The sequence below is a fragment of the Oncorhynchus masou genome, chromosome 10 (genome assembly GCF_036934945.1).
Source record: "Oncorhynchus masou masou isolate Uvic2021 chromosome 10, UVic_Omas_1.1, whole genome shotgun sequence".
Taxonomy (NCBI): Eukaryota; Metazoa; Chordata; class Actinopteri; order Salmoniformes; family Salmonidae; genus Oncorhynchus; species Oncorhynchus masou.
Window position 1 is genome coordinate 10686474 of NC_088221.1, and position 28000 is coordinate 10714473.

Genomic DNA, 28000 nt, shown 5'->3' on the forward strand with positions numbered 1-28000 from the left:
TAATCAAACACACAGACAAATATCAAGTTTACAACATCATTGTGGTGAATTTATTTAATTTAAATATAGAACAGACTTTCCATAGAGAGAATATATTTTTTTTTTCAATTTAAAATTAAAACAAAACAGTATGGTCTAGATCTAGCAATTTATATAGTAGCCTACATTTTAATGAGTCGTTGTAAAGCCTTTTCAGAATTCCCAACATAGAAGACAGCTGAACCCCAACTAAATCAACTAGTACATAACGTTCTGAGAACCATATGTTTCTTAAGGCGTGGCCTATGGTTATTTTGCATATAACCTTCCCACAACTTTCGGATAATGGTGCAGGATAGTTTCTTGGTGTTGGAACATTCTCAGCACATTTTAAGGAACTTGACAACAAAAAAATTGTACACTGAACAAAAATATAAATAACATGTAAAGTGCTAGTTTCAAGAGCTGAAATAAAAGATCCTACACATTTTCCATTCGCACATAAAGTGTATTACTCTCAAATTTTGAGCACACCTTTGTTGACATCCCTGTTTGTGAGCATTTCTCCTTTTCCACGATAATCCATCCACCTGACAGGTGTGGCACATTAAGAATCTGATTAAACAACAATCATTACACACATGCAGCTTGTGCATGGGACAATAAAAGGCCACTCTAAAATGTGCAGTTTTATCACACAACACAAGGCTACAGATGTCACAAGTTTTGAGAGAGCGTGCAATTGGCATGCTGACTGCACGAAAGCCCACCAGAGCTATTGCCAAAGAATTGAATGTTAATTTCTCTACCATAAGCCACCTCCAATGTTGTTTTAGAATTTTTTTTAGAACGTCCAACCAGCCTCACAAAATGCAGACCACGTGTAACCAAATCCAAATCCGGCTTCTTCACCTGCGAGATCGTCTGAGACCAGCCACCTGGACAGCTGATGAAACTGAGGAGTATTTCTGTCTGTAATAATGCCCTTTTGTGTGGGAAATGCCCTCCCAGGCCCACCCATGGCTGCGCCCCTGCCCAGTCATGTGAAATTCATAGATTAGGACATAATTAATTAATTTCAATTGACTGATTTCATTATATGAACTGTAACAGTAAAATCATAGAAATTGTTGCATGTTGCAATTATATTTTTGTTCAGTATTTTTTCTTGGTATTTCATTACCTTAACAAAACATTTCCTAAAAGTATAAGATGGTTACATTTAATTTCAATTTTGTTAATTGTCTAGGAATGTTCTCCAACTGGTTTGACATTGGGAATGTTCTCAAATAGTTTTGAGAATGTTAAGAAACAACGTTCTTCTGTGGGAATTTCCTCATGGTTCTATTTTCCTCATGGTTCTCTTTAAAGTCATCTTCTCAAATTGTTCTGAAAACGTTAAGAAAACTTTCCATAAAAACCACAAGAAACTCTGTCAAGTTGATTATTACTAGACAACGATCTTCAAGTTTTGCTATAGATTTTCAAGACGATTTAAGTCAAAGCTGTAACTAGGCCACTCAAGAACATTCGATGCTGTCTTGGTAAGCAACTCCAGTCAATATATTTGGCCTTTCCTGCTGAAAGGTACATTTGTCTCCCAGTGTCTGTTGGAATGTAGACTGAAATAGATTTTCCTCTAGGATTTTGCCTGTGGTAAGCTCAATTCCATTTATTCTTATCCTAAAAAAGTGCCTAGTCCTTGCTGATGACAAGCATACACATAACACGAAGCAGCCACCACCATAAATATGAAGAGTGGTACTCCGTGATGGGTTGGAGTGGTACTCCGTGATGGGCAAAAGAACACAGACACTGGACAGAGGAACTCTGCCGGGAAGGCCAGCATACTCTTCACTGTTGACATTGAGACTGGTGTTTTGCAGGTAACTATTTAATGAAACTGCCAGTTGAGGGTTTGTGAGGCATCTGTTTCTCAAACTAGACACTCTAATGCATTTGTCCACTTGCTCAGTTGTGCATCGGGGAGTAGTACACAGTGTTGTACGAGATCTTCAGTTTCTTGCCAATTTCTCGCATGGAATAGCCTTAATTTCTCAGAACAAGAATAGACAGACGATTTTCAGAAGAAAATTTGTTTCTGAAAGTAATTTGTTTCTGGCCATTTTGAGCCTGTAATCGAACCCACAAATGCTGATGCTCCAGATACTCAACTAGTCTAAAGGACAGTTTTATTGCTTCTTAAAACAGAACAACAGTTTTCAGCTGTGCTAACATAATTACAAAAAAGGTTTTCTAATGATCAATTTGCCTTTCAAAATTATAAACTTGATTAGCTAACACAACGTGCCTTTGGAACACGGGAGTGATGGTTGCTGATAATGGGCCTATGTAGATATTCCATAAAAAAAAGAATCAGCCGTTTCCAGCTACAATAGCCATTTACAGCTTTATCAATGTCTACACTGTATTTCTGATCAATTTAATGTTATATTAAAAGGATATTTTTTTGCTTATCTTTCTAAAACAAGGACATTTCTAATTGACCCTAAACTTTTGAACTGTAGTGTATTTTTATTTACATTCAGCGATAGATATTGTAGGCTGCTTGGTGACAAATGGCTATCACCTGTCTTTAACATATCAAAGGGCAGCTTTGTCCGTCCTCTCCAGGAAGTGCAGATTGACTTGCCTGTCTGCTACTAAGACGGAGCGATTGAGAGCTTTCACCTCTCTTGTGCTGGGGTCCGGTCTGATTTCAAATAGCTTGATTATCTGGGGGAGAGAAAATATAATTTTCAGTCATTGTCAGGGTCTCTCCAGGAGTATTCATGTTCAAAAAACATTCCTGTCCTATCGGCTTCCTGAAAACCACCAACCGCTTTGAGTTCTAGATCTAGTAGTAACTGAAGTAATCCTACAGATCAAGATGCCTTTATATATTCACTAAGAGAGTATAGGCCTAAGTCGTCCACCTAAGCATCAAGCAAGACTCCTGGCCAGCGTTTCCTTTTTAGGAGGGTATTTTCCACAATTTTCAATACCCTGTCCAAACCTTTAACTACACTATCTTTCTTCAGGAGGAAGTATGTCTGTGAAATCTTCATATTAAACACTATTGCAGTCAATTGCTTTTTTCGATAGATATTCTCATTGTTCAACTCAAAGTTGGATCAGTTTAATATCAACCAACATCTATAATGATGTATGTAGGCCAATACGTAATTCAGAATGACTATATAATCTTGAGACTCAGAATAATATTTTTTTCTTCCTTTTAGCCACTTTGATTTTTAGCCACTGATGCTATTAGCCTTTGCAACACCTGTGCCATTGTTCCCTTCTCCCTGAGTGCTGCGGGCTCTCCATCAGGTGATCGGGTCTTTCTAACAGGCTACAAGTGAAGACAGACACTTCGGGGATGCAACAGCGCCCGTCCTTATCCAATTCTGAGGTGCATATTGAATATATTGGAAAACTGTCCACATTTACTTTTCGTCAGCCAACAAGATGGCCTAACAAACAGCAAAAGCACTAGCCTAGGTCAATCTACTATCCCCCATAGTGGCGGTAGGTAGCCTACTGGTTAGAGTGTTGGGCCAGTAACTGAAAGGTTGCTAGATCTAATCCCCGAGCTGACAAGGTAAAAATCTATCGTTCTGCCCCTGAACAAGGCAGTTAACCCACTGTTCCTAGGCTGTCATTGTAAATAATAATTTGTTCTTAACTGACTTGCCTAGTTAAATATATATATATTTTTACAAAAGTTGACCTATTCTGTGAGAAATAAATATTCCAAACAGTCTGGGTCAGTTGTAGGACACGATAGATACCAAATTAATATAACCACTAGCATAACAAAATCTTTTTTACACAACGAGGCAACAGATAAGAACGTTTAGCTTAAAATGTGACAAACTATTAGGCTATTTCTTCACATTATAAGAGCAGCAATGTGCACATGGCAGTAGGCTATAAGCACGAATGTTCCATTAGCGGGAAAACACCATTATCAAAAGTGACAAATACGATTATTACATGCAAATACGATTATGCATGTAATGCTTTTATTATAAAGGTGCAATTTATGGTGGAAATGATCTTCCCCAAACTTGACTCACGGGCTGCATATGCCAGTTAGGCTCTACACCCCTTGTAAAGCGGATTAATGTGCTTAATTTAAGAAGTTATTTGGTCACTTTAGTTGTGATACAAACCTTACCAAACATATAGGTCTATGGGCTAGGTGACATGTGTGCGACTATGATTCGAAAAAGTTGCCCATCAGACTAATATTGTCACCCATCAGACTATTCTTGATTTAATCTTGTCTTTACATATATGTGTGAAATTTGTTTTTATTTAGAATGAACCATTATCATGCACCTGTCTCAGAACAGGGGCAGGGGAAATATACATGTCATCTATGCACTTAAATAGCAAATGGAGGGTGCTTTTCCCATGGTTCATTTTCATGCCAGCCAGGTAGTCTATACTCCTTTTGTAAATATAAGCAATGTGCTTAATATTAGGAAAGTTGAGAAATAAATATAGTAGGCCTAGCCTTGATGGGATCCTCCTCTCTTTAATAGAGGCCATCACTCTGTTTTCTCTCGCAATTGCATAGCCTATATGAAGTGTTTGATTAGATTTTAGATGACATTTGAATTGATATCAAAGTGATTAGAGGGACAATAGAGTGCTGAGTACCAGGCAGTTAGCAAGTTTGGTAGGTAACTAATGACCATCACCAACATCAGAGCTTGGAGAAGCCTAATTACCATGACTAAACGGTCACATGGAATTTGACTGCCCTCATGAATCGTGACCGTAATAAATGTTTTATTTGTCACATACACATGGTTAGCAACAGCCCTACCTGAACCCTGAAATTCTGTATTAAAACTTTTACTTCGACTGGATCCTAGAACGCAAGTTTCCTCTTTAACCTTTACCAAGTCAACTGTGCTACTGTAACAGTATAACTTTAGACCGTCCCCTCGCCCATACCCGGGACCCTCTGCACACATCAACAACAGTCACCCACGAAGCATCGTTACTCATCGCTCCACAAAAGCCGCGGCCCTTGCAGAGCAAGGGGAACCACTACTTCAAGGTCTCAGAGCAAGTGACGTCACCGATTGAAACGCTATTTAGCGGGCACCACCGCTAACTAGCTAGCTATTTCACATCCGTTACACTACTACAAAATCCACTCTACACAATCTATTGTTGGTTGAAATAGTCTAGTGCAATGCATCTGTAAACTGCTCTTACCCGTGACAAAGCCAGATACATCTCCAGTTCAGCTATCCGACGACCTACGCAACCCCGAACCCCAAAACCAAATGGGATAGAGCCAAAGGGGTTTGGCCGGACTCGGCCGTCCCTCAACCATCGTTCAGGCTTGAACTTCGATGGTTCTGGGAATGTCTTTTCATCTTGGCTGATGGCGTAGTGGCACATTGTAAACGAAGTCTACAGACACAAAACAGCAGAGAGGGAAGTAATTGTTACAGTACTATACCAACAACGGCCTGATTTACATGCATTCAAATGTTGTTTTGTTTTTATGGTTGGGTCAGTTTTAGGCCAGTAAAGTGAAGATGTACTTGAAAGTTGGTTGTTTCCCTAAAGAGAGATTAACCTTCTTGGGGAAAAAATGTCCGCCAATAATGACATCCTTCTCTGCCATGATGCGTGAGTTCAGGGGGACAACAGGGTACATTCTGAAGAACAGGAAGTACATCAGAAATTGTGTTAGAGCAAGATAAGGGAACTTTCAAGAACTCCATCCTTTCCAAAGTGACATACACGACCACAATTCACATTTCTTACCTTAGTGTTTCCTTGATTACAGCCTTGAGGTATGGCATGCAGTTGACATCTTGAGCAGATGGAATGTTGTCTCCTGGTACACAGCGTGACACCTCCTGATAAAGGGTGTTCTGCACATTGGAGTCCCTGGACAGCAGGTACATCGCCCACATCATGGTATTGGATGTCTTAAGATATGACAACAGCAGCGGTAGTGACACAGAAGGCTACTGCCGGGAGAACGGCTCATTATAATGGCCGGAGGAAAGCAAATTGAATGGCATCAAACACCTGGAAACCATGTGTTTGATGTAATTGATACCATTCCACTTATCCCGCTCCAGTCGTTAACACGAGCCCGTTCTCCCCAAATAAGGTGTCACCAACCTCCTGTGGTTCGTGAATACATGCCCTTATCGTACAACACACTGGGGCCATACTTGTGAACTTTTGGTTAGAACATGGTTTAAATCAGTGCCCCCCCCCCTTTCCCTCAGTTAGGCATTCAACTTACTCTTCAAAGTTGTAATAGAAGAATGCAGAAGGTGCCATGTCGAATTTTGACAGTGCATAAGCAGTTTTGCTAATGTAATGTCAGTCATTACAGACCTTAGATCATGTTTATATTGTCAGAAATGTCCAGATCACCTAGCCCATGTCAGGTAATATTTTTAGCTAGGTTTTTATTGCCCCGTTTATTTTGTTGTACTGTTTGAGTTACTCAGACATGAAATCTGTGTTCATTTTGTCAACAAAAATAGTGACTAAAATATTTGTCAAACACCTATTTTTCAGTGGAAATTGACGAGACTATAACTGACTAAATAGAGCCAGAAAAAAATATTAACTATTATTTTTCAGTTCACTAAAACGAGACAAAATGATCTCTGTGACTAAAATCGTACTACTAACTGGACAAAGGTTTTTGGAGTGATGGAGAGCTTTTCAGTGACAAACACAATTAATATTAGCAGCACAGATGAGCAGCAACACAGCCTTCATCAGCTGGTGAGCTGCTGGGAGCAAGCAACTAGTGTAGGCAGACAGGCTCTGCTCTAGCTCCGCCTCCGATTATACACATCGCGCAGGTGACCCTCTTGCTTCACTTTAGCTAAACAGTCACCACCAGCCTTCTAGTTAGCTACTCTTTGCTTGGTTAAAAAACACAAGCTGCTTTACGATATTAAAGACAATAGCAGCATTGAGTTTAATAGTAAAACAATAGTCTAGCTATGTTTTTCTCCCACTTCAGTAGGCTTTAGAAAAGTAGGCTGTCTTTGAATTTGTAGTCTCGATCAATCCTTTCATATACAGGTTCTGTATCCAAGTCTACATCTTTTCTTCAGAGAAAACGTCTTGATTCTAGCCCTTAGGCTACCATTCAAAAGGCTTGACTCATAAAAGGGCACTACGTTTTTTTTTCTTCTAACATATGCATTGGCAGGCCGCATTTTACATTCATAAAGCATATCGTGGGCTGTTCTAAAAACCAAACATGCTACTTTTGGACTGGGCCGTCAACCATTTGTTTAGGCTACACCTTGTTCAGTGATGTTACCTCATTACCTCATTAGCTAGCTATAGCTAACAACTTGGGGGAGCGTTCAGCAGGACACGTTTTAGAAGTATACTATGAAGAACAAACAACTTTATTCAAGAACATTTTTCAACTGAACGTGGCCCTAGTAACATTACCAACATGCAAACATTTTGTGGCACAGAAAGAAAGGAAAAGGGATAGCAAACAATTTAATGACTATAGTGTCCAAAAATAGTGTTGATATATGCTAGCCCAGCTACTAACACACCCATTACTAAGACATTCGCCAAAGTAATGAGACTGGGTGTTTAAATTTTAGAAATATCATTTTTTAATTTGACCTTTTTTACCTAGGCAAGTCAGTTAAGAAAAATTCTTATTTTCAATGACGGCCTAGGAACAGTGGGTTAACTGCCAGGAGACAGAACGACAGATTTGTACCTGGTCAGCTCGGGGGTTTGAACTTGCAACCTTCCGGTTACTAATCCAACGCTCTAACCACTAGGCTACCCTGCCGCCCCCGCAGAACCTGGGTGTGTAAGTATGCCTCCAGGACAATATGGTGAAGTTGGCCTCATGTATAGACCCCCAAACAAATAAATAAGACCAAGGACATCCAAAATCCATCAGATTAAGAGTTTTTAATGAAGCCAGTCTGATGGCCTGGAGATTGAAATATAGTTAGTCTCTTGGTACAAGCTTTGATGCACCTAAACTGCCTCCACTTTCTAGATGGTAGCGGGGTGAACAGGCAGTGATTCAGGTGGCTGAGGTCCTTGATGATCTTCTTGGCCTTCCTGTGACAAGGGGGTGTGCTCTCTCTGCTGTCTCTTGTAGTCCACGATCAGCTCCTTTATTTTGTTGACATTGAGGGAGAGGTTAATGTCCTGGCACTACTCTGCCAGGGCTCTCACCTCCTCCCTGTAGACTGTCTTGTCATTGTTGGTAATCACTACCACGTTTGTGTTGTCAGTAAACTTGATGATTGAGTTGGAGACGTGTGCGGCCAAGCAGTCATGGGTGAACAGGGAGTACAGGAGGGGGCTGAGCATGCACCCCTGTGGGACTCCCGTGTTGAGGATCAGCGTGGCAGAGGTGTTGTTGCCTACCGTCACAACTTGGAAGTCCAGGACCCAGTGGCACAGGCATGGGTTTCGACCCAGGGCCCTGAGCTTAGTGATGATCATGGAGGACACTATGGTGTTGAAGGCAGAGTTGTAATCGATGAACAGCATTCATTAACACTTCACTTGATACCTAGCGTCACAACGTTTTGACACAGTCCAAACCATGTCATAATATTTCATAACAGCTGACATGACCATATTATGACCAGTTACGACAGCTGTTATGACACATATATTTAGACCTACTGTGACATATATTGCATTATTTTATGGCTGGATATGACAACTACTGTACATTAGTGTCAAAACCCCCAAAAACCTACCACTGTAGTTCTTTTATGGCTGGTTATGACACCTACAGTACTAGTCAAAAGTTTGGACACATACTCATTGCAGACTTTTTATTTTTTACTTTGTAGAATAATAACACATTCGGAATCATGTAGTAACCAAAAAAGTGTTAAACAAATCGAAATATATTATGTGTGTGAGATTCTTTAAAGTAGCCACCTTTTGCCTTGATGACAGCTTTGCATACCCCTTGGCATTCTCTCAACCAGCTTCATGAGGTAGTCACCTGGAATGCATTTCAATTAACAGGTGTGCCTTGTTAAATGGAATTTATTTCCTGCTTTATGCATTTGAGCCAATCAGTTGTGTTGTGACAAGGTCGGGGTGGTATACAGACCAAGTCCATATTATGGCAAAAACATCTCAAATAAGCAACGAGAAATGACAGCCCATCATTACTTTAAGATTTGAAGGTCAGTCATGAGGACCGCCACAGGAAAGGAAGATCCCAAGTTACCTCTGCTGCAGAGGATAAGTTCATTAGAGTTACCAGCCTCAGAAATTGCAGCTCAAATAAATGCTTCACAGAGTGTTCATGTAACAGACACATCTAAACATCAACTGTTCAGAGGAGACTGTGTGAATCAGGCCTTCATGGTCAAATTTCTGCAAAGAAACCACTGGGGCGGCAGATAGCCTAGTGGTTACATTGGGCCAGTAACTGAAAGGTTGCTGGATTGAATCCCCGAGCTGACAAGCTAAAAATCTGTCATTCTGTCCCTGAACAAGGCAGTTAACCCACCGTTCCCTGGTAGGCAGTCAATGTAAATAAGAATTTGTTCTTAACTGACTTGCCTTGTTGGGTTAAATGAAAAGAATACTGAAGGACACCAAGAAATATGAGCAATGGACAGGTAGAAATCTGTCCTTTGGTCTGATGAGTCCAAATTTGAGATTTTTAGGTCCAACCGCTGTGTCTTTGTGAGACGCAGAGTAGGTGAACGGATGATCTCTGCATGTGTGGTTCCCACCGTGAAGCATGGATGAGGTGGTGTGATGATGCTTTGCTGGTGACACTGTCAATTATTTATTTAGAATTCAAGGCACACTTAACCAGCATGGCTAGCACCACATTCTGCAGCGATACACCATCACATCTGGTTAGCACTTAGTGGGACTATCATTTGTTTTTCAACAGGACAATGGCCCAACACACCTCCAGGCTGTGTAAGGGATATTTAACCAAGAAGGAGAGTCATGAGTGCTGCATCAGATGACCTGGCCACCACAATCACCCAACCTCAACCCAATTGAGATGAGTTGGGCCGCAGAGTGAAGGAAAAGCAACCAAAAAGTGCTCAGCATATGTGGGAACTCCTTCAAGACTGTTGGAAAAGCATTCTAGGTGAAGCTGGTTGAGAGAATGCCAAGAGTGTGCAAAGCTGTCATCAAGGCAAAGGGTGGCTACTTTGAAGATATTTTTGGTTATTACACAATTTCATGTGTGGTATTTCATAGTTGTGGATGTCTTCACTACTATTCTACAATGTATAAAATAGTATATTAGCATCTCGAGTGGCGCAGTGGTAGCTGTGCAACTAGAGATTCTGATTTCGAGTCCAGACTGTGTCGCAGCCGGCCGCGACCGGGAGACCCATGGGCAAAGCATAATTGGCCCAGCGTCGTCCCAGTTAGGGGAGGGTTTGGCCGGCAGGGATATCTTTGTCCCATCGTACACTTGCGACTCCTGTGGAGGGCAGGGCGCAGTGCAAGCTGACACAGTCGCCAGGTGTTTCCTCCGACACATTGGTGAGGCTGGCTTCCGGGTGAAGCAGGCATTGTGTTGGGTTGTGTTTCGGAGGAGTTGCAGTGATGAGACAAGACTGTAACTACTAATTGGATACCACGAAATTGTGGAGAAAAAGGGGTAAAATATATTCAAGAAAATTGTCAAAATAAAGAAAAATCCTCGAATGAGTAGGTGTCTAAACTTTTTTTTTTTACTGTGTTTATTGGATTTTCAAACACCATATTTACAAAATATTTGCACTTGTAAGTTATTTGGTAGTAATATAAAACAACATATCAAGGACAACAATACAGCAAAACAAAGAGTGAGACAGAAATAACAAAAAAACAAAGACAAAATAAAGATATTTTGATAGTTGTTACAAGTCAACTAACACAGATAATACAGTCCTCCTTATCATCCGAGATTCCGTGTATACACATACCAGGCCTCTTACGTCACCGATATATAAATATATATCACTCTGAAACTGCAGGGAAATCGTTTAACATAAGAAGAGAAGGGAGTGCACAATGCATAGAATTTGTCTATAGACCCATTGAGGGGGTGTTACATTTTTTCCAACTTTATGCAATTCAAAATGGATTTAATACAAAGAGCATGAGAAGGGGGTGCAAAGGATTTCCATCTAAGTCAAATGAATCGTCTCGCTAACAAAGTGACAAAGGAAATTACATCCTTATTCATTTTGGCCAGTTGTATTGTGGGAAAGGAAACCCCAAATAATGCAATAAAAGGGTCTGCTGCGATCTGTGTGCTGCTTAATTCTGAGAGTGCATTAAAGAGGTCTTTCCAGAAACCAACAAGAGATGGGCAACATCAAATTATGTGTACGTGATTAGCAGGAGACTGGTTACATCATACACAATTAGGGTTCACATCCATTGTACATTTTGGATAATCTCGCTTTGGTCCAGTGAGCCCTATGAATGAGTTTGCATTGAATGAGACCATGCCGAGCGCAAATAGAAGAGGTATGTACCCTTTTGAGTGCCCCTTCCCATCAGATATTTCCTCACCCAGTTCCTCCTCCCATAAAGATGTAATATTGTTTGATGAGGTGGTTTGTAGTGAGCAAATTTGGCCATAGATTATTGACAAGATGCCTTTCAGAGTAGGAAGTGGGATACGAAATGTGTCAAACTGTGTTTCACCAGGAAGGGTAGGGAATCGGGGATGTATGCTGTGGACGTAACTCCTGATTTGTAAGAACCTAAATAAATTATGTCTGGGGAGACCAGATTTAGCTAATAATTCTTCAAACGTACTTAATGTATTGTTAATATAGAGATCTCTAAATCTTTTAATACCAAGACTAGACCATGTTGAGAATGCACCAGCAACCATGGATGGGGGGAAAGCTGGGTTTGAGGCTACCGAAGCGAAATAAGAGGTTGTCTGAAACCCAAAGTGGTGTCTAAATTGACTCCAGATCTTCAATGTTGTTTTGACACATATGTTTGGTGAAGGAGGAGTAAGGGCCTGTAATGGAGGAGTGAGTGAGGGAAGACAATGATGCCGGTATAGATGAGGCGGCCTCAATCTCTATCCAAATTGGGGATAGGAATATCTCCCTGCTCTGCAACCAGTACTGAATGAGCCTAAGGTTAGCGGCCCAATAATAGAATCTTAAATCCGGTAGCGCTAGACGGCCGTCTGATCTGGGCCTCTACAAAAGCGGTTTTCATATCCTAGGGGGCTTTTTGTCCCATATAAAAAAGGTGGAATTAGGCCATCGATCTTTTTGAAAAACATATTGGGAATAATATCAGTAGGCACTGATAGAGATAAGAATTTAGGGAGAGTATTCATTTTAACATAATTCATTATTGCAACTAAGGAGAGGTGTAGCAAAAACCAGCGTCCCAAATCGTCCTTAGTACGGGTTAAAAGAGGAGCAAAGTTGGTCTGAAAAAGGTTTCAAATCTGATTGTGACGTGCACCCCGAGATAAATAAAACTACCGTGAGCAATTTTAAATGACAAGTTATGTAAAGGTTTTTTTTAGCGGCCACATTAAATGCCATCAATTAGCTTTTATTGCGATTCAGTTCATAACGTGATAAGTGACCGAAGGATGTGAAAGTGGCAAGGGAAGCAGGAACAGAAAAAGAAAGCTCAGATGTGTATAATAATACATCTGCATATAAAGACAGTTTGTGTTCGTGTCAGTATCTGACTATACCTTTGATGAGGGGGTTGGAGCGAAGTGCTATTGCAAGGGGTTCTATGGTGAGGGCAAACAGTAATAGACTTTTAAAGGGTAACCCTGGCGTGTCGATCATTGCAAAAGGAAGCAATCTGATTAGTGTTATTAGTCCTGACAGAGGCTTGAGGGGATGAGTACAGAAGTCTTATCCAAGTAATGAATTTGGAGCCAAAGCCAAATTTATTTAGTGTAAAAAAGGTATTTTCATTCCAAATGCTTTCTCCAAATCCAGGGATAGAATGGGTTGAGCTAACGTAGGCTAATGCGATTAGCATGAGGCTGTAAGTAACAAGAACATTTCCCAGGACATAGACATACAGTTGAAGTGGGAAGTTTACATACACCTTAGACAAATGCATTTAAACTCAGTTATTCACAATTCCTGACATTTAATCCTCGTAACAATTCCCTGTCTTTGGTCAGTTAGGATCTCCACTTTATTTTAAGAATGTCAAATGTCAGAATAATAGTAGAGAGAAGAATGTCAGAATAATAGTAGAGAGAAGAGTTTATTTCAGCTTTGATTTATTTTACATTCCCAGTGGATCAGAAGTTTACATGCATTCAATTAGTATTTGGTAGCATTGCCTTTAAATTGTTTAACTTGGGACAAACGTTTCAGGTAGCCTTCCATAAACTTCCCACAATAATTTGGGGAAATTAGGTCCATTCCTCCTGACAGAGCTGGTGTAACTGAGTCAGGTTTGTAGGCCTCCTTGCTCGCACACACTTTTTCAGTTCTGCCCACAAATTTTCTATAGAATTGAGGTCAGCGCTTTGTGATGGCCACTCCAATACCTAGACTTTGTTGTCCTTAAGCCATTTTGACACAACTTTGGAAGTATGCTTGGGGTCATTGTCCATTTGGAAGACCCATTTGCGACCAAGCTTTAACTTCCTGACTGAAAAGATGTTGAGATGTTGCTTCAATATATCCACATAATTTTCCTGCCTCATGAAGCCATCTATATTGTGAAGTGCAGTAGTCCCTCCTGCAGCAAAGCACCCCCACAACATGATGCTGCCACCTCCGTGCTTCACGGTTGGGATGGTATTCTTTGGCTTTCAAGCTTCCCACTTTTTCCTCCAAACATAACGATGGTCATTATGGCCAAACAGTTCTATTTTTGTTTCATCAGACCAGAGGATATTTCTCCAAAAATGATGATCTGTACTGTGCAGTTCCAAACCGTAGTCTGGCTTTTTATGGCGGTTTTGGAGCAGTGGCTTCTTGTTCTGGGATTGATTTGCACTTTTCGCACCAATGTACGTTCATCTCTTGGAGACAGAACGCGTCTCATTCCTGAGCGGTATGACGGCTGCGTGGTCCCATGGTGTTTATACTTGCGTGCTATTGTTTGTACAGATGAACGTGGTGCCTTCAGGCGTTTGGAAATTGCTCCCAAGGATGAAGCAGACTTGGAGGTCTGCAATTTTTTTCTGAGGTCTTGGCTGATTTCTTTTGATTTTCCCATGATGTCAAGCAAAGAGGCACTGAGTTTGAAGGCAGGCCTTGAAATACATCCACAGGTACACCTCCAATTGACTCAAATGATGTCAATAAGCCTATCAGAAGCCACAACATAATTTTCTGACATTTTCTAAGCTGTTTAAAGGCACATTCAACTTAGTATATGTGAACTTCTGACCCACTGGAATTGTGAAAAGAAATGCACCCTGATGACAAATGGTCGAGGGGGTTCTCCATCCCGGGGTCGGCTACACAGGGTGCGGTGGGCCCAGTCTAGCTGCAGCTTCTCCTGCAGGCCGAGCAGCTTCTGAAGCAGCTGTGCCATGAACTCCGTCGGTCTTGGGCCCTCCATTCCCTCTGGTATTCCCAGAAGATGAATGTTGTTCCTCCGCATTCTACTTTCCATATCTTCGCATCTATTGTCGAGGTATATCACCCTTGTTATTAATGAGCCAACATTAGCCTCTAGCTTGCTAATGCGAGTGCTGTGGTCTGTAGCACCAAGCTCCAGCTCCGATAAGGCTGCTACGTGTGTCGAGCTTATTCTGTATACTCTATAGATTTTTTAAGCTCGTCTTTTTTTTAAGCTTGTCTTTGACCATTGATATCTCTGACCTGAGATCGGTAAAATTGACTCTCCACCAAAAATATCAGTTTTGAGGGTGCCCATTACGGATTGTAGCAGCTCTACAGTCAGTGTTCCCGTGGGTCAGTGTTCCTTCTCCTGATTTAGCGGCTGAATCCACGGCTGAATCAGGAGAGGGCACGGGCTTGCTGCGGCCTGCTCTTTCAGACTCCGTTTTTGGAGCATTACAACATTTCTCAGACTTGATCTGAATTGTTTAGAGGTATTTCTGTATTTCTGGTATTTCTGACCAAACAGAAATACATACAGTTTTTCAAGGTTAAATATAGACATTTGGTCACTAACTAAGGAAATGCGTTCTACATCCTTAGCTTCCAACAGCACCCCCGCGTGTCCAAACGTTTGACTGGTACTGTACCTGCAATAGGCTACTTTATTATAAAGGATCCCCCCCCCCCCGCCCCTGGTTGCGTCCCCTAATTTGAAACTCACACACCGCATAAACTGAGACGGTAGTTAAAGCTCCATAGATTTACTTACCGTATCGACTCCAGCCAATAACAGCTCAGCGACGCTGCCGTACACCTCCTTATTGGTCATCTTTGTATTGGAGAGGAGGTACGTTAAGTATTCTCCCTCAACTTCCTGGTTTGTGTCCACTCGCTTCTGAATTGCCTCCATCTTCATCTCAATAAACTTCACAGCTGAAAAAGAAAATCATTATCCATCTGTACTAATAGGTAATCAAATGAATTCCAATATCAACAATGCACACTCCAATCCAGTGCTTTTAAATCCTTGAGATGTGCAGAAGTGCATAGAATGTCTTATGCTGAAGAATTCACAGAATTTGAAGATGCCCTCCCAGCCAGCGATGTAGCGCCCATAGAATGGCAGGATGTTGCGGCTCCACTTGGGCAGCATGGCCACCGGCAAGCTGTAGGAGAACATCTGAGCGATGGAATCGATGAAGTGCTGCGTCTCCACCGGGATCTCTTCCTCCAGACAGCCGATCCGAGTCTCAAACAGGATGGAAGAGATTCCTGAAGAACGGAGATTTAAAGTTTAAGATAAACTTTTGTCTGCACGTGAATGGTGAAGCCATAGACTTATGGAGCACAGACACCATCACTGCTGATACTGTACATATGATGCAAAGGGACGGATTAACAGCAAAGTCATCACTATCATTTGCTCAGCAGCATGGAGAGAAAGTAAACACAGCTTTAACTACCTGTTGAAAACATTTTGACCCAGAGGGACAATTAGATGTCTCTGACCCAGTTCTCCAATCACAGCTGCAGTGCAGGCGAGGCCAGCAGAACTCCACATCAGGCTGGTCAGAGGTTCTAAACAACTCTCCATGACACCAAACTCTTTTTGTACGTCCACATATATGAGCCTGAGAGAGTGCTCTGCTCACCTCATCCAGAGTGAAGATTCTATAGGAGATCAGAATCTTGCTCGCTAGCCTGGTCAGGTTGTGGAACATAATGCCCAGTGCTGGCTGCATGATGAGGTCCACGTTCATTGGCGTCAGATCCCTCAACTGCACTAGTGTTCAGGTCAGTCATGTCCACAAACTCCTGCAGGGAGGGGATGTCGTGGTAAGCTGTAGGGCAAAGCCTGGTGTCATGACGTTGCCCTCTTTGAGTACAGCGAGCACCATCCCCCGCTCTCTGCTTCTACAACCAGACTGATGTGGTCAGAGGTCCTAAATTCCTAAGAAGACCTCATGGACACACAGTTATAGAGTAGTTTTTCATGGAGAAAGGAAATCCTTCCAACACACAGAACTTGAGGTACGACAAATTTCATGTTCCAGAGAAAGTGTAAAAGATCGGTGAAGAATCCAGCTACGAACTGGTCCATTTGGCACAACTTGGGAAGCTCAAGAGAGACAGTGTGGCTACATTACCATAACGCTGTTTATATAATAGCATCAGTTATGAGGTTTACATCTAATTGTTATATAAGATGAATGAGAATGATACCTTTTGTATAATATGATTGTGGACTTTTTAATGACGAAAAATACAATTCCCTTTCTGATTTGAACTAAATCAGAGGACCGCCCCTGAGCCCAGTTAGGGCCAGACATCCTGGGACAGCCCTTTTCTGCCATTCCGAATAAAACCCAACTTTGAGAAATTATCACCAGACCAAGCTTACCTCAATTACGAGAGGGCTAAAGGTGTAGACCATTGTTTAATCTTTAACCATACTACGTGGTTAAACTCTTAAACTATCGATACTGAAAGAATAAGAACAAGTCTTTGATATTGATTACTAGTCTGCAGCTAGGAATTCGGCATCATTGAACGCGAAGAACGACAACCACCGAAACACCCATTCTATAATGAATGTCACTCTGAACAATCCCCTCTAACCACAACCGAGAGAGAGAGAGAGAGAGAGAAAGGGAGAGAGACGGACAATTCTGCAAAAGAAATGAACTTTTCACCAGAGATCAAGACGACACACTGAGCGTAAATATATATATTGATTGCAATTGTTCCCGACTGAGTGAGCGTTCATGTGTAAAGGATTAGCATTTCAATTATAATTATGAACTCTGGAGTGACTTTAGTCGACCCCCACTCCCCTTTTGTCAAACAAGCCATGATGCCGGTTCAGCCTACTAGGGCACATTCTATCATTTCATGTAACCATATTTACTGTTTGTTTATGCATTTCTGTGAATTACTTAGTTAGTAATAAATAAATGATTTAAGACTATTGATGTATGGATGACTCATAGTGATGACTGGGTTCGTAAAGATAACCAACAATTTACGACATTTGGAATGAGACTAACGTGAGGTAAAAATAAATAAATCATTATAATCAGAAGACTATTGTTCAGATATGAAAATATCTGAAAGGTTATATTGGGAAATTATAACTTTGTAATCTGAATACTTGCCCTTGGTGCCCCAACTTCCTAGTTAATTACAGTTACATGATTATTCAGTTTAAATCGAGTCACTAATTACAGAGAATCTTTGATAAAAACGAAGTCTTCAGTATAATGATAGTAAAGACACAACACTGGTTTTCGCAACTGTCACTGCCGATGATGTTGGTGAGAGTAAACCAGGAGCAAAGTTCATGTGAATCAGCCCTTGAAGACAACGCCAAAAATGTTTGTCAGATTCACAAAGTCTGAATCTACTTTCTTCAGCAAAGTGAGGAGGATGAATGCAGACACTTCAATGTGTACAAGTGGGTTATTATGCAGGATTAGTGTTTCCAAGCTGTGCAGACCAAATGAACTGTTTTTTGTAATCATGTTTCTATCCAAGCAAGAATCTAAATTTACCCAGTCCCTTAAATGTAAAGTCTACAATAGTGGTGACTTTATTAACAAATGAATCCAGCCGCTCGAGATTCATCAAGCAACTCTGAAGTGATGTTTGAGATGTGTAAATTACTCAAGGAAAGTCTCCACAGCAACGTGACAGGACTCGAGTGTTATAAAACATACCGAGCTCGGGTGCGCATGTTAACAGTCATGTCTGTTAGAGTCTTCAAAGAATGGATCAACGTGAAGTTAACAGTGCCATACCCTTACCTTTATACCCTGGCAGTTTCTCAATGCAGATGTGTAGTTGTACCTACATTTAGGAAGCTTTAAGACCCTTTTTGTAATTGACGGTTTGAGTACTGTTTTACAAATGGATTAAGATGAATTTTCCCTGTCAAAGGAAAATTATATATTCTGCTGATTCCAGACTACAAAAGCTCTATTTATAGGTTATCAATATTGGACAAAATTAGATACAATATAATTTCAAAGTATTGGAATGATCCTTTTGCTATATGACGTGCATTAGGAACAGTAAACATTACCTCTTGAAGATGATGGAAATAAGGTAGCTGAAGAATGACTGAGCAGTTTTGGTGTCTCAAAATGACTATCCCCTCTGACTCAAAGTCCAGGGTTGTCAATGACTAACATATTGACTATGCTACATAGCAAATCAGAAATATCCCGTATACAGCTGATGATTGTGAGTTTCTTAAAAAAAGGGATCCCACCCAATGCATCTCACTTCCTCCTAGCCTCTGTCTACTTCAGAGGTAGTGATAAGCATTGTCTGTTCATCTGACACACTAAGATGCCAGACACTATGTAAAGCATAATTTCCCATATCATTACAAAACAACACCTTAAACTATGACTGGAGAGACTTCACAAATACAGCAAAGAGCTGCTGTTTTTATGAGTAAGTTCATATTTAAAGTTGTTATTCAGCACTGTCAACACTTTTTTTAACACTTAAAAACCATTGAATGTGCGTTCTCCCTACTTCCACTCCAGCTACAACCAGCACAGCAAATGCAGATGCAATGAAGGGGTACAGCAGTGTTTCGATAAGCTTGCGTTGTTATTATTTAAGCAATGTTTAAAACCAAATCTGAGCTGCAGATCTAGGCTTGCATTTTGACTCAGAAAGCTATCTTGACTCAGAAAAGGTTGGAGACCACAGCTTTACAGCATCCAGGTATGAGGCATTAGGATGCAGCTGTAATGCATAGCAAGACTAGCATGTATGACCCCGTTATAATGTCGTATAATCATCTCATAATGAGCCGGACTAAATAACAGCCAGTTTGAGACCGTTGAAAATGTTAAGCAACGAGATAGCCCACATGACATTAAAAGCCTTGTTATTATAAGACATTTCAAAGCCTAGTAATGCTTATAACAAGTTAGAATTATATTATAATTATACCTGGATGCTTTAAAGATCCAGTCAAACATGCAACCTGACCCAACCTGATCAAATCATTGAACTTAAAATTAACTGTAGATATAGTGAAGGGTGAAAGAATTGCCGTCCCAACCCATAGGCAGAATTTTCCACGTACCCTCCAGAGAGAATCGGTAGAGCTCATTGGACAGGTTGTTCACCCGGTCTCCCGTGGGGCTGGTCCGGCGTAGGTGGTAGATCCTCTTGATCAGGTCGCTGACCACCTCGTTGACCACGTCTCCGTACTGCACCGAGTCTTTAGGGTGCAGCATGCGCTTGTTCAGCACAGTCCTCAGATTGTACCACTTCACCCCTTCCCTGTCAGGAAACATATACTGTATCAGGAAACATGCAGTACACATTCACAACAATACCATTGATGATGCATTAATTAATTGGTACATGTTGGAATTTAGGTAACTTCATATTGAATTCAAGCAGGATAAGATGCGATAAAGCTTTAATTTCAGCTTCTGTGTAAATTGCATACAGTATGTAACAATAGTGTATTACTACTCTTACGTAACCGGCTCATTTAAATGGATGTACTGTTTTTGAGCATCCGGTTTGATTAACGTGACTGGACCTTGACCTACAAAGCCACACAGGGTGTTGTGCTGGTCTTGCAGCACTTGGAGTTCACGGAACACAAAACTAAGGAAATAAATCAGAATGACTGCACTGCTTTTCGATTTGAAGCATATGTGTTGATATACATAGGAAATCTCACAGAGCTTGATCGCTGCTAAGTAAAAATACATGTAATCTCATACAGTTTGATTGTTCTAAAAGGACACTCCCAGTGCAAACTGTGCTGTGTTAGTCCATAGTTCATGTTTCCTGCCTTGCACACACGCATGGTCTATAGAAATGTGTAATGACAGCCTTTTTTGAATCACTGGATCTGTAGCATTTTCTTTCATGACAGAGCACTAGTGTATCAATGGCATCACTGCAGTGATGTGTAGTCAAGGTAGGCAGGGTAGACAGTGCTTACCCTGTGATATATATACAGTGCCTTCAGAAAGTATTTACACCCCATGACTTATTCCACATTTTGTTGTGTTACAGTGTGGGATTAAAATGGATTCAATTGTCATTTTGTGTCAACAATCAACACAAAATACTCTGTCAAAGTGGAAGAAAAATATTTACAAAATGCTAGAATTTATGAAAATAAAACACTTATTTATCTTCCTTACATAAGTATTCATCCCCCTGAGTCAATACATGTTAGAATCACCAGTCTTTCTGGATAATTCTAAGAGTTTTGCACACCTGGATTGTACAATGTTAAAATTCTTCAAGCTCTGTCAAGTTGGTTGTTGACCATTGCTAGACAGCCATTTTCAAGTCTTATCATAGATTTTCAAGAATGTAACTAGGCCACTCAGGAACATTCAATGTCGTCTTGGTAAGCAACTCCAGTGTATCTTTGGCCTTGTGTTTTAGGTTATTGTCCTGCTGAAAGGTGAATTTGTCTCCCAGGGTCTGTTGGAAAGCAGACAGAACATGGTTTGCCTCTAGGATTTTGCCTGTGCTTAGCTCTATTTCGTTTCTTGTTTTCGTAAAAAGAACTCCTTGCAGATGACAAGCATACCCATAACATGATGCAGCCACCACCATGCTTGAAAATATGAAGAGTTGTACTCAGTAATGTGTTGTGTTAGATTTGCCCCAAACATAACGCTTTGTACTCAGGACAAAGTTCATTTTGAGCAGTTTTACTTTAGTGCCTTATTGCAAACAGGATGCATGTGTTGGAATATTCTTATTTTGTTCAGGCTTCCTGCTTTTCACTCCGTCATTTAAGTTAGTATTGTGGAGTAACTACAATGTTGTTGATCCATCCTCAATTTTCTAATATCACAGCCATTATACTCTAAATGTATTAAAGTCTCCATTGGCTTCATTGTGATATCCCTGAGCGGATTCCTTCCTCTCCGGCAACTGAGTTAGGAATGACGCCTGTATCTTTGTAGTGATTTGGTGTATTGGTACACCATCCAAAGTGTAACGAATAACTTCACCATGCTCAAAGTGATAATCAATGACTGCTTTTATAATTTTTACCCATCTACCAATAGGTGCCCTTCTTTGAGAGTATTTGAAATTCACTGAGGGACCTTGTGTGGTGGGTGCAAATCATGTTAAACCCGCTCACATTCTGAAATTGCATTTTTGTCCCCTCCACCCAGTTTTATAATTGTGCTGGGACACAAAAATGGCATCAGTGTGCTTTAGGAGTATGTAGGCGCCTCTGAGCGGCTGGATTTAGGGCTGTGCAGACAACACAGTACATGTGGACAGGCTGTGTGAAGGTGAAGCTTCCGAAAGGCTGGCTTAGGAACGGCGCAGGGGAGTTGAACAAATGTAGCTGTTGTCAGTGTGTATGTGTTGCGCTCTTTCTCCAAGTTGTTACAGATGCACTGAGAAAGTTATAGATACACACATATCATACCCCCAAGTCATGCTAACCTCTCACCATTAAAATAACAGGGGAGTTTAGCATTTTTGGGGGGATACGATATTTATGCCTATGTAACTTTCACTCATTATTATTTCATTTAGTCATTCAGGGATATACTGTAACCATGGTAGGATCCATATTAATGTAGAAGTGTTTAGAAAACATTCTATTCTTATTTACAATAATAGTGACCCAAAATGTCACAATACATGATTTACCATTGAGTTTGAGTTCATTTAGTTTTTACAGGGACAGTGCACATTAATCAACCGGCTAATTTTCAACCGCAGTCCCTGGGCAGGTTATTAAAAACAATTACAATATAGACAATCATTGAGCAGTGAGCACACGCAGAGCAACATAGGACAAGCAAGATGTAGCATACAGACAGAGCAACCTAGAACAAAAAGCAGCAAGACAAAATTCATAAATGCAACAAAGTGTTTCCACACCTCACAAGCTGCAGACAACATGGAAAGCGGCAATACACCGCTAGGGATTGTATTCACAAATCTGACTGACCTTTAGCCATGTCTTCATGCATTTTGTGAAAGTTTGATATGTGGTGCAGTTGTGTGTGTGTGAAGGCAGTGTATTCCAGACATGGGAAGCTCTCACAGAGAAAGCGAATTACCTTTTTCACATGCTTTTTAAAAGTGGAAGGAATCAAGTGTGATGCCAAGGTACTTAAAATCAGATACCACCTGGAGCTTCTCCCCTGACACATAGACATCTGGCTCAGTAACATCTGTGGCCCTCTTTGTGAAGAACATGCAAACAGTTTTTTTCACATTGAGATGCAAACACGAGTCACTGAGACACTTTGTAACCTGGGCCATTACAGTATTGGACCATTACAGACCATTACAGTTCTTGTGCAGCTTGTTGTTTGCTCTTTGCATGCACATATCACTGTATCATCTGCATAAATTTGAACTTCAGACCCAGTACAAACAGAAGGCAGATCATTAATGTACAGGCTGAACAGGAGGGGCCCCAGTATTGACCCTTAGGGCACGCCCACATCATAGCTAAGAGTGAGCGACAGCTCATTGCTCACTCTGACACACTGAGTTCTGCCTTCAAGGTATGATTTCATTCATTTCCATTGGGCGTAAAATAATCAGCAAATGAATCCAACAAATGTCTAGAGTCACAAGCTTGATGTAGTTATTGTGTGCTATGAATATGGGACCAAATAAATTAACTTTTTACTACTTTAATGCACATACACTACCGTTCAAAAGTTTGGGGTCACTTAGAAATGTCCTTGTTTTTTAAATAAAAGCACCTTTTTTGTCCATTAAAATAACATCAAATTATTCAGGAAAACACTGTAGACATTGTTAATGTTGTAAATGACTAAAGCTAGATTCTTTAGACTTGTTGAGTATCTGGAGCTTCAGCATTTGTGGGTTCGATTATAGGCTCAAAATGGCCAGAAACAAAGGACTTTCTTCTGAAACTCGTCAAGTCTATTCTTGTTCAGAGAAATGAAGGCTATTCCATGCGAGAAATTGGCAAGAAACTGAAGATCTCGTACAACGCTGTGTACTACTTCCTTCACAGAACAGCGCAAACTGGCTCTAATCAGAATAGAAAGAGGAGTGGGAGGCCCCAGTGCACAACTGAGCAAGAGGACAAGTACATTAGAGTGTCTAGTTTGAGAAACAGATGCCCCACAAGTAATCAACTGGCAGCCTCATTAAATAGTACCCGCAAAACATCTGGCTCAAAGTCAACAGTGAAGAGGCGACTCAGGGATGCTGGCCTTCTAGGCAGAGTTCCTCTGTCCAGTGTCTGTGTTCTTTGGCCCATCTTGATCTTTAAAAAAAATATATATTATTGGCCAGTCTGAGATATGGCTTTTTCTTTGCAACTCTGCCTAGAAGGCCAGCATCCCGGAGTCGCCTCTTCACTGTTGACGTTGAGACTGGTGTTTAGAGGGTCTTCTAGGCAGAAAAAAAACAACCTGACAAATGTACACTATTGTACCTCAAACAATAACAGGCAACCACCGTCTCCCTCAATGCTAGCTGGTGGGCAGGCGAACAGTGAGTACTGGAATGTCCACTAGTCTGAAACGTCATTACCAAACAGCACTTTTACTAAGCTAACATATGCAATTGTTTTAAGATGTTCGAATGGATCATTTAGCCATTTGATTTAGAGTTTTAGGACACCTTAAGGTATAAAAAAATTGAATAACAGGTTCATAAATGGCAAAACAGACCGTCAAAAAATAAATCATAAAGACTAAGGTAAGACATACTATATATGTACAGTATATTCTAACGTGACTGCTTTCCCCTTGCCACTGCTATATCCCTCTTTTATGTGATCTCATCACTTCCCACCAACAGATGGCATCCCTGGGCCTTACTCAGTGAAGGGGCCGTAACCAATGCCCCTCAGGTCCCGGTAGTCTGTCCAGAGGGACATGTCTCCTCGGCTGGGGAACCTCTCGTCCTTCCTAAGCAGCTCCTCCAGTAGCTCCACACTGTTGAGAGCAACGGAGTTAATGCTGCCTACGCCTATTTTGTACATGGGGCCGTACAGCTGCTTCTCATACACCTAGCACACAGAGGGAAAGTGAGAGAGAGAGAGCGACGAGCTGGGTTACATATAGTATAGGCCTACTTTGTTGTACACACATCTACTATTAAATCTTTTCCACATTGTTATGTAACTGAAGAGCTGGATTGATATTAGTAAATGGGGTCAACAAATCTTTCAACATGCATTCTGGTACAATAAATGTAAACCGCTGTACTTTGGTAATCCCTGCTGTGTCATGGGGATTGTATTTCCAGGGCAAGACAGCTCTTGGAGAAGGTAAACAACACTGCACGTCAGCAGAGACTGCCTGTTTTCCTTAAGTTGCACTGCTCTGCGGGTTATTACGGGAACAAATATAATATATATATATATATATATATATATATATATATATATATATATATATATATATATATATATATACTGCTCAAAAAAATAAAGGGAACACTAAAATAACACATCCTAGATCTGAATGAATGAAATATTCTTATTAAATACTTTTTTCTTTCCATAGTTGAATGTGCTGACAACAAAATCACACAAAAATGATCAATGGAAATCAAATTTATCAACCCATGGAGGTCTGGATTTGGAGTCACACAAAATTAAAGTGGAAAACCACACTACAGGCTGATCCAACTTTGATGTAATGCCCTTAAAACAAGTCAAAATGAGGCTCAGTAGTGTGTGTGGCCTAAACATACCTGTATGACCTCCCTACAATGCCTGGGCATGCTCCTGATGAGGTGGCGGATGGTCTCCTGAGGGATCTCCTCCCAGACCTGGACTAAAGCATCCGCCAACTCCTGGACAGTCTGTGGTGCAATGTGGCGTTGGTGAAAGTCCCAGATGTGCTCAATTGGATTCAGGTCTGGGGAACGGGCGGGCCAGTCCATAGCATCAATGCCTTCCTCTTGCAGGAACTGCTGACACACTCCAGCCATATGAGGTCAAGCATTGTCTTGCATTAGGAGGAACCCAGGGCCAACCGCACCAGCATATGGTCTCACAAGGGGTCTGAGGATCTCATCTCGGTACCTAATGGCAGTCAGGCTACCTCTGGCGAGCACATGGAGGGCTGTGCGGCCCCCCAAAGAAATGCCACCCCACACCATGACTGACCCACTGCCAAACCGGTCATGCTGGAGGATGTTGCAGGCAGCAGAACGTTCTCCACGGCGTCTCCAGACTGTCACGTCTGTCACGTGTGCTCAGTCTGAACCTGCTTTCATCTGTGAAGAGCACAGGGCGCCAGTGGCGAATTTGCCAATCTTGGTGTTCTCTGGCAAATGCCAAACGTCCTGCACGGTGTTGGGCTGTAAGCACAACCCCCACCTGTCGACATCGGGCCCTCATACCAACCTCATGGAGTCTGTTTCTGACCATTTGAGCAGACACATGCACATTTGTGGCCTGCTGGAGGTCATTTTGCAGGGCTCTGGCAGTGCTCCTCCTGCTCTTCCTTGCACAAAGGTGGAGGTAGCGGTCCTGCTGCTGGGTTGTTGCCCTCCTACGGCCTCCTCCACGTCTCCTGATGTACTGGCCTGTCTTCTGGTAGCGCCTCCATGCTCTGGACACTACGCTGACAGAAACAGCAAACCTTCTTGCCACAGCTCGCATTGATGTGCCATCCTGGATGAGCTGCACTACCTGAGCCACTTGTGTGGGTTGTAGACTCCGTCTCATGCTACCACTAGAGTGAAAGCACCACCAGCATTCAAAAGTGACCAAAACATCAGCCAGGAAGCATAGGAACTGAGAAGTGGTCTGTGGTCACCAGCTGCAGAACCACTCTTTTATTGGCGGTGTCTTGCTAATTGCCTATAATTTCCACCTGTTGTCTATTCCATTTGCACAACAGCATGTGAAATTTATTGTCAATCAGTGTTGCTTCCTAAGTGGACAGTTTGATTTCACAGAAGTGTGATTGACATGGAGTTACATTGTGTTGTTTTAGTGTTCCCTTTATTTTTTTGAGCAGACACACACACACACACTCTCCTTTATTTAACCAGGTAGGCCAGTTGAGAACAAGTTCTCATTTACAACCTGGCCAAGAAAGCTAAGCAGTGAGGCAGGATGAGGGAGGTAACATAAACTCATCCCATTCCGTACAAATGTGCGCAACCGCAACATTCAAACGAGGCTACAAAGAAAACTAATGGGACTGTAGCGACTGTGTTGACTTCAAAATCGGGGGTGTGAACTAGGTTTCTACTCAAGCGTGGATCGACATGGTAATGGCTCTAAAGTATTGGAGAAAAGTTGAAAAAAACGGACCCTCCGTTACATCGGGACGTGTCATGTCGTAATGTACAGCACGCATAAAGAAATTATTTCTGTCTTACAAATCTCTCTCCACCAGGTGTAGCACTACTCTCTTCAATTAAAAACAAGAAATGGACAATGATGGGGAAAGGGGGGGATACATAGTTATTTTTTGCGTCATTGCATGCGATCATCATTCTCATAAACGATGTTTATTTCTAAGATCACTTTAGCACCACCCTAAAAAAACGGATTCAAATTCGACACAAACCTTCAAATAGGTACGTAATGACACATTATATAAACTCTTTATAGTGTTTTATTTACATTTTAGAGGCGATAAGGTGATAAGTTGGACAGATCGAGTGAAAAAAAGCAATTTTCCCACAACATCTCTCAGTCTCACTATCACGCATTAGTTTTGCTTCACCACCCGACATTTTTAAAAAGACCCGATGGGGCTCATTGCCTGCTTGAATTATGTAGAAACAGGCAGGTTCCAGTTATAGCAGATCCGTACCACGTTGGGTGAGGCGGGTTGGAGGAAGGTATATTTAATTTGAAAATGGAAAGAGATTGAAATGTATATAGAAAAAAAGCTGAATATTTACAAGGGACAAAAATAAACATGTCTTGGGTTAAATCCACGGTCTCTGTGGGTCAGCTGTGGCTAAACACAAAAGCTCACCCTGGCTGACAAGGATCTCATGTTTCAATTTGTTAGTAAATATCGGAAACACACAGTAAGATATTGGAAACTTACAGGACCCAAAACATAGAGAGGGGTAAATATTTGCAGCAAGCCACCTTGAGTACCAAAGAAAACATAGAGAGCCTGCTTAGAATACACACATTTCCTTTTTTCCTGTACCTGTAGCTCATGTAGACGCTTGTAGTAGCCTTGGACATACAATCTGTACAACATCTCCCTGGTTTTGATCCTGGGGAGGTCATCCTCGGTCCGAATCTTATCCTGGGAGGTGGACGGTTGGGCGACTGAGGGAGAAGGGGTGCCTCCTGCAGCCCTGGTGTAGACCAGAGACAGGGCAGTAGGGAACGGCAGGAGCCAGCGACCGCTCCTCTGCACCATACTCTGGGCCAGACAGACTACCATGATGAGAGCAGTACAAGGAATGTCTAAAAACACAGGGCTTCT

The 28000-nt window shown here is 41.4% G+C and overlaps 1 protein-coding gene across 3 annotated transcripts; it reads right to left on the bottom strand.

The window, feature by feature from the left end:
• Nucleotides 1-22: 22 nt before the first annotated feature.
• On the bottom strand, nucleotides 23-27993 carry LOC135547112 (sterol 26-hydroxylase, mitochondrial). Of its 3 annotated transcripts, none has more exons than XM_064975805.1 (9): nucleotides 27716-27993; nucleotides 24401-24591; nucleotides 19666-19865; nucleotides 15636-15833; nucleotides 15331-15494; nucleotides 5779-5945; nucleotides 5588-5669; nucleotides 5218-5418; nucleotides 23-2715 (listed from the first exon to the last, which is right to left on the bottom strand). In XM_064975805.1, the coding sequence occupies exons 1-9, from the start codon at nucleotides 27956-27958 to the stop codon at nucleotides 2584-2586; spliced, it is 1578 nt and encodes a 525-aa protein (XP_064831877.1). In that variant the 5' UTR covers nucleotides 27959-27993; the 3' UTR covers nucleotides 23-2583. The 3 variants fall into 3 exon arrangements, 2 of the variants coding, with proteins under 2 accessions (XP_064831877.1, XP_064831878.1); XR_010456671.1 differs by having other exon boundaries at nucleotides 2626-2715; nucleotides 5553-5669; XM_064975806.1 differs by lacking the exon at nucleotides 15636-15833.
• Between the last annotated feature and the right edge of the window lie 7 nt (nucleotides 27994-28000).

Bases quoted from the DNA above. Each gene is read 5' to 3' on its own strand.
- LOC135547112 (XM_064975805.1), bottom strand. From the start codon at position 27,958: ATGGTAGTCTGTCTGGCCCAGAGTATGGTGCAGAGGAGCGGTCGCTGG. The intron at 24,592-27,715 runs GTACAGGAAAAA...TCTGTGTGCTAG, and splicing joins AGCGTCTACATGAGCTACAG to GTGTATGAGAAGCAGCTGTA. The intron at 5,670-5,778 runs GTAAGAAATGTG...CCTGTTCTTCAG, and splicing joins GTAATCAAGGAAACACTAAG to AATGTACCCTGTTGTCCCCC.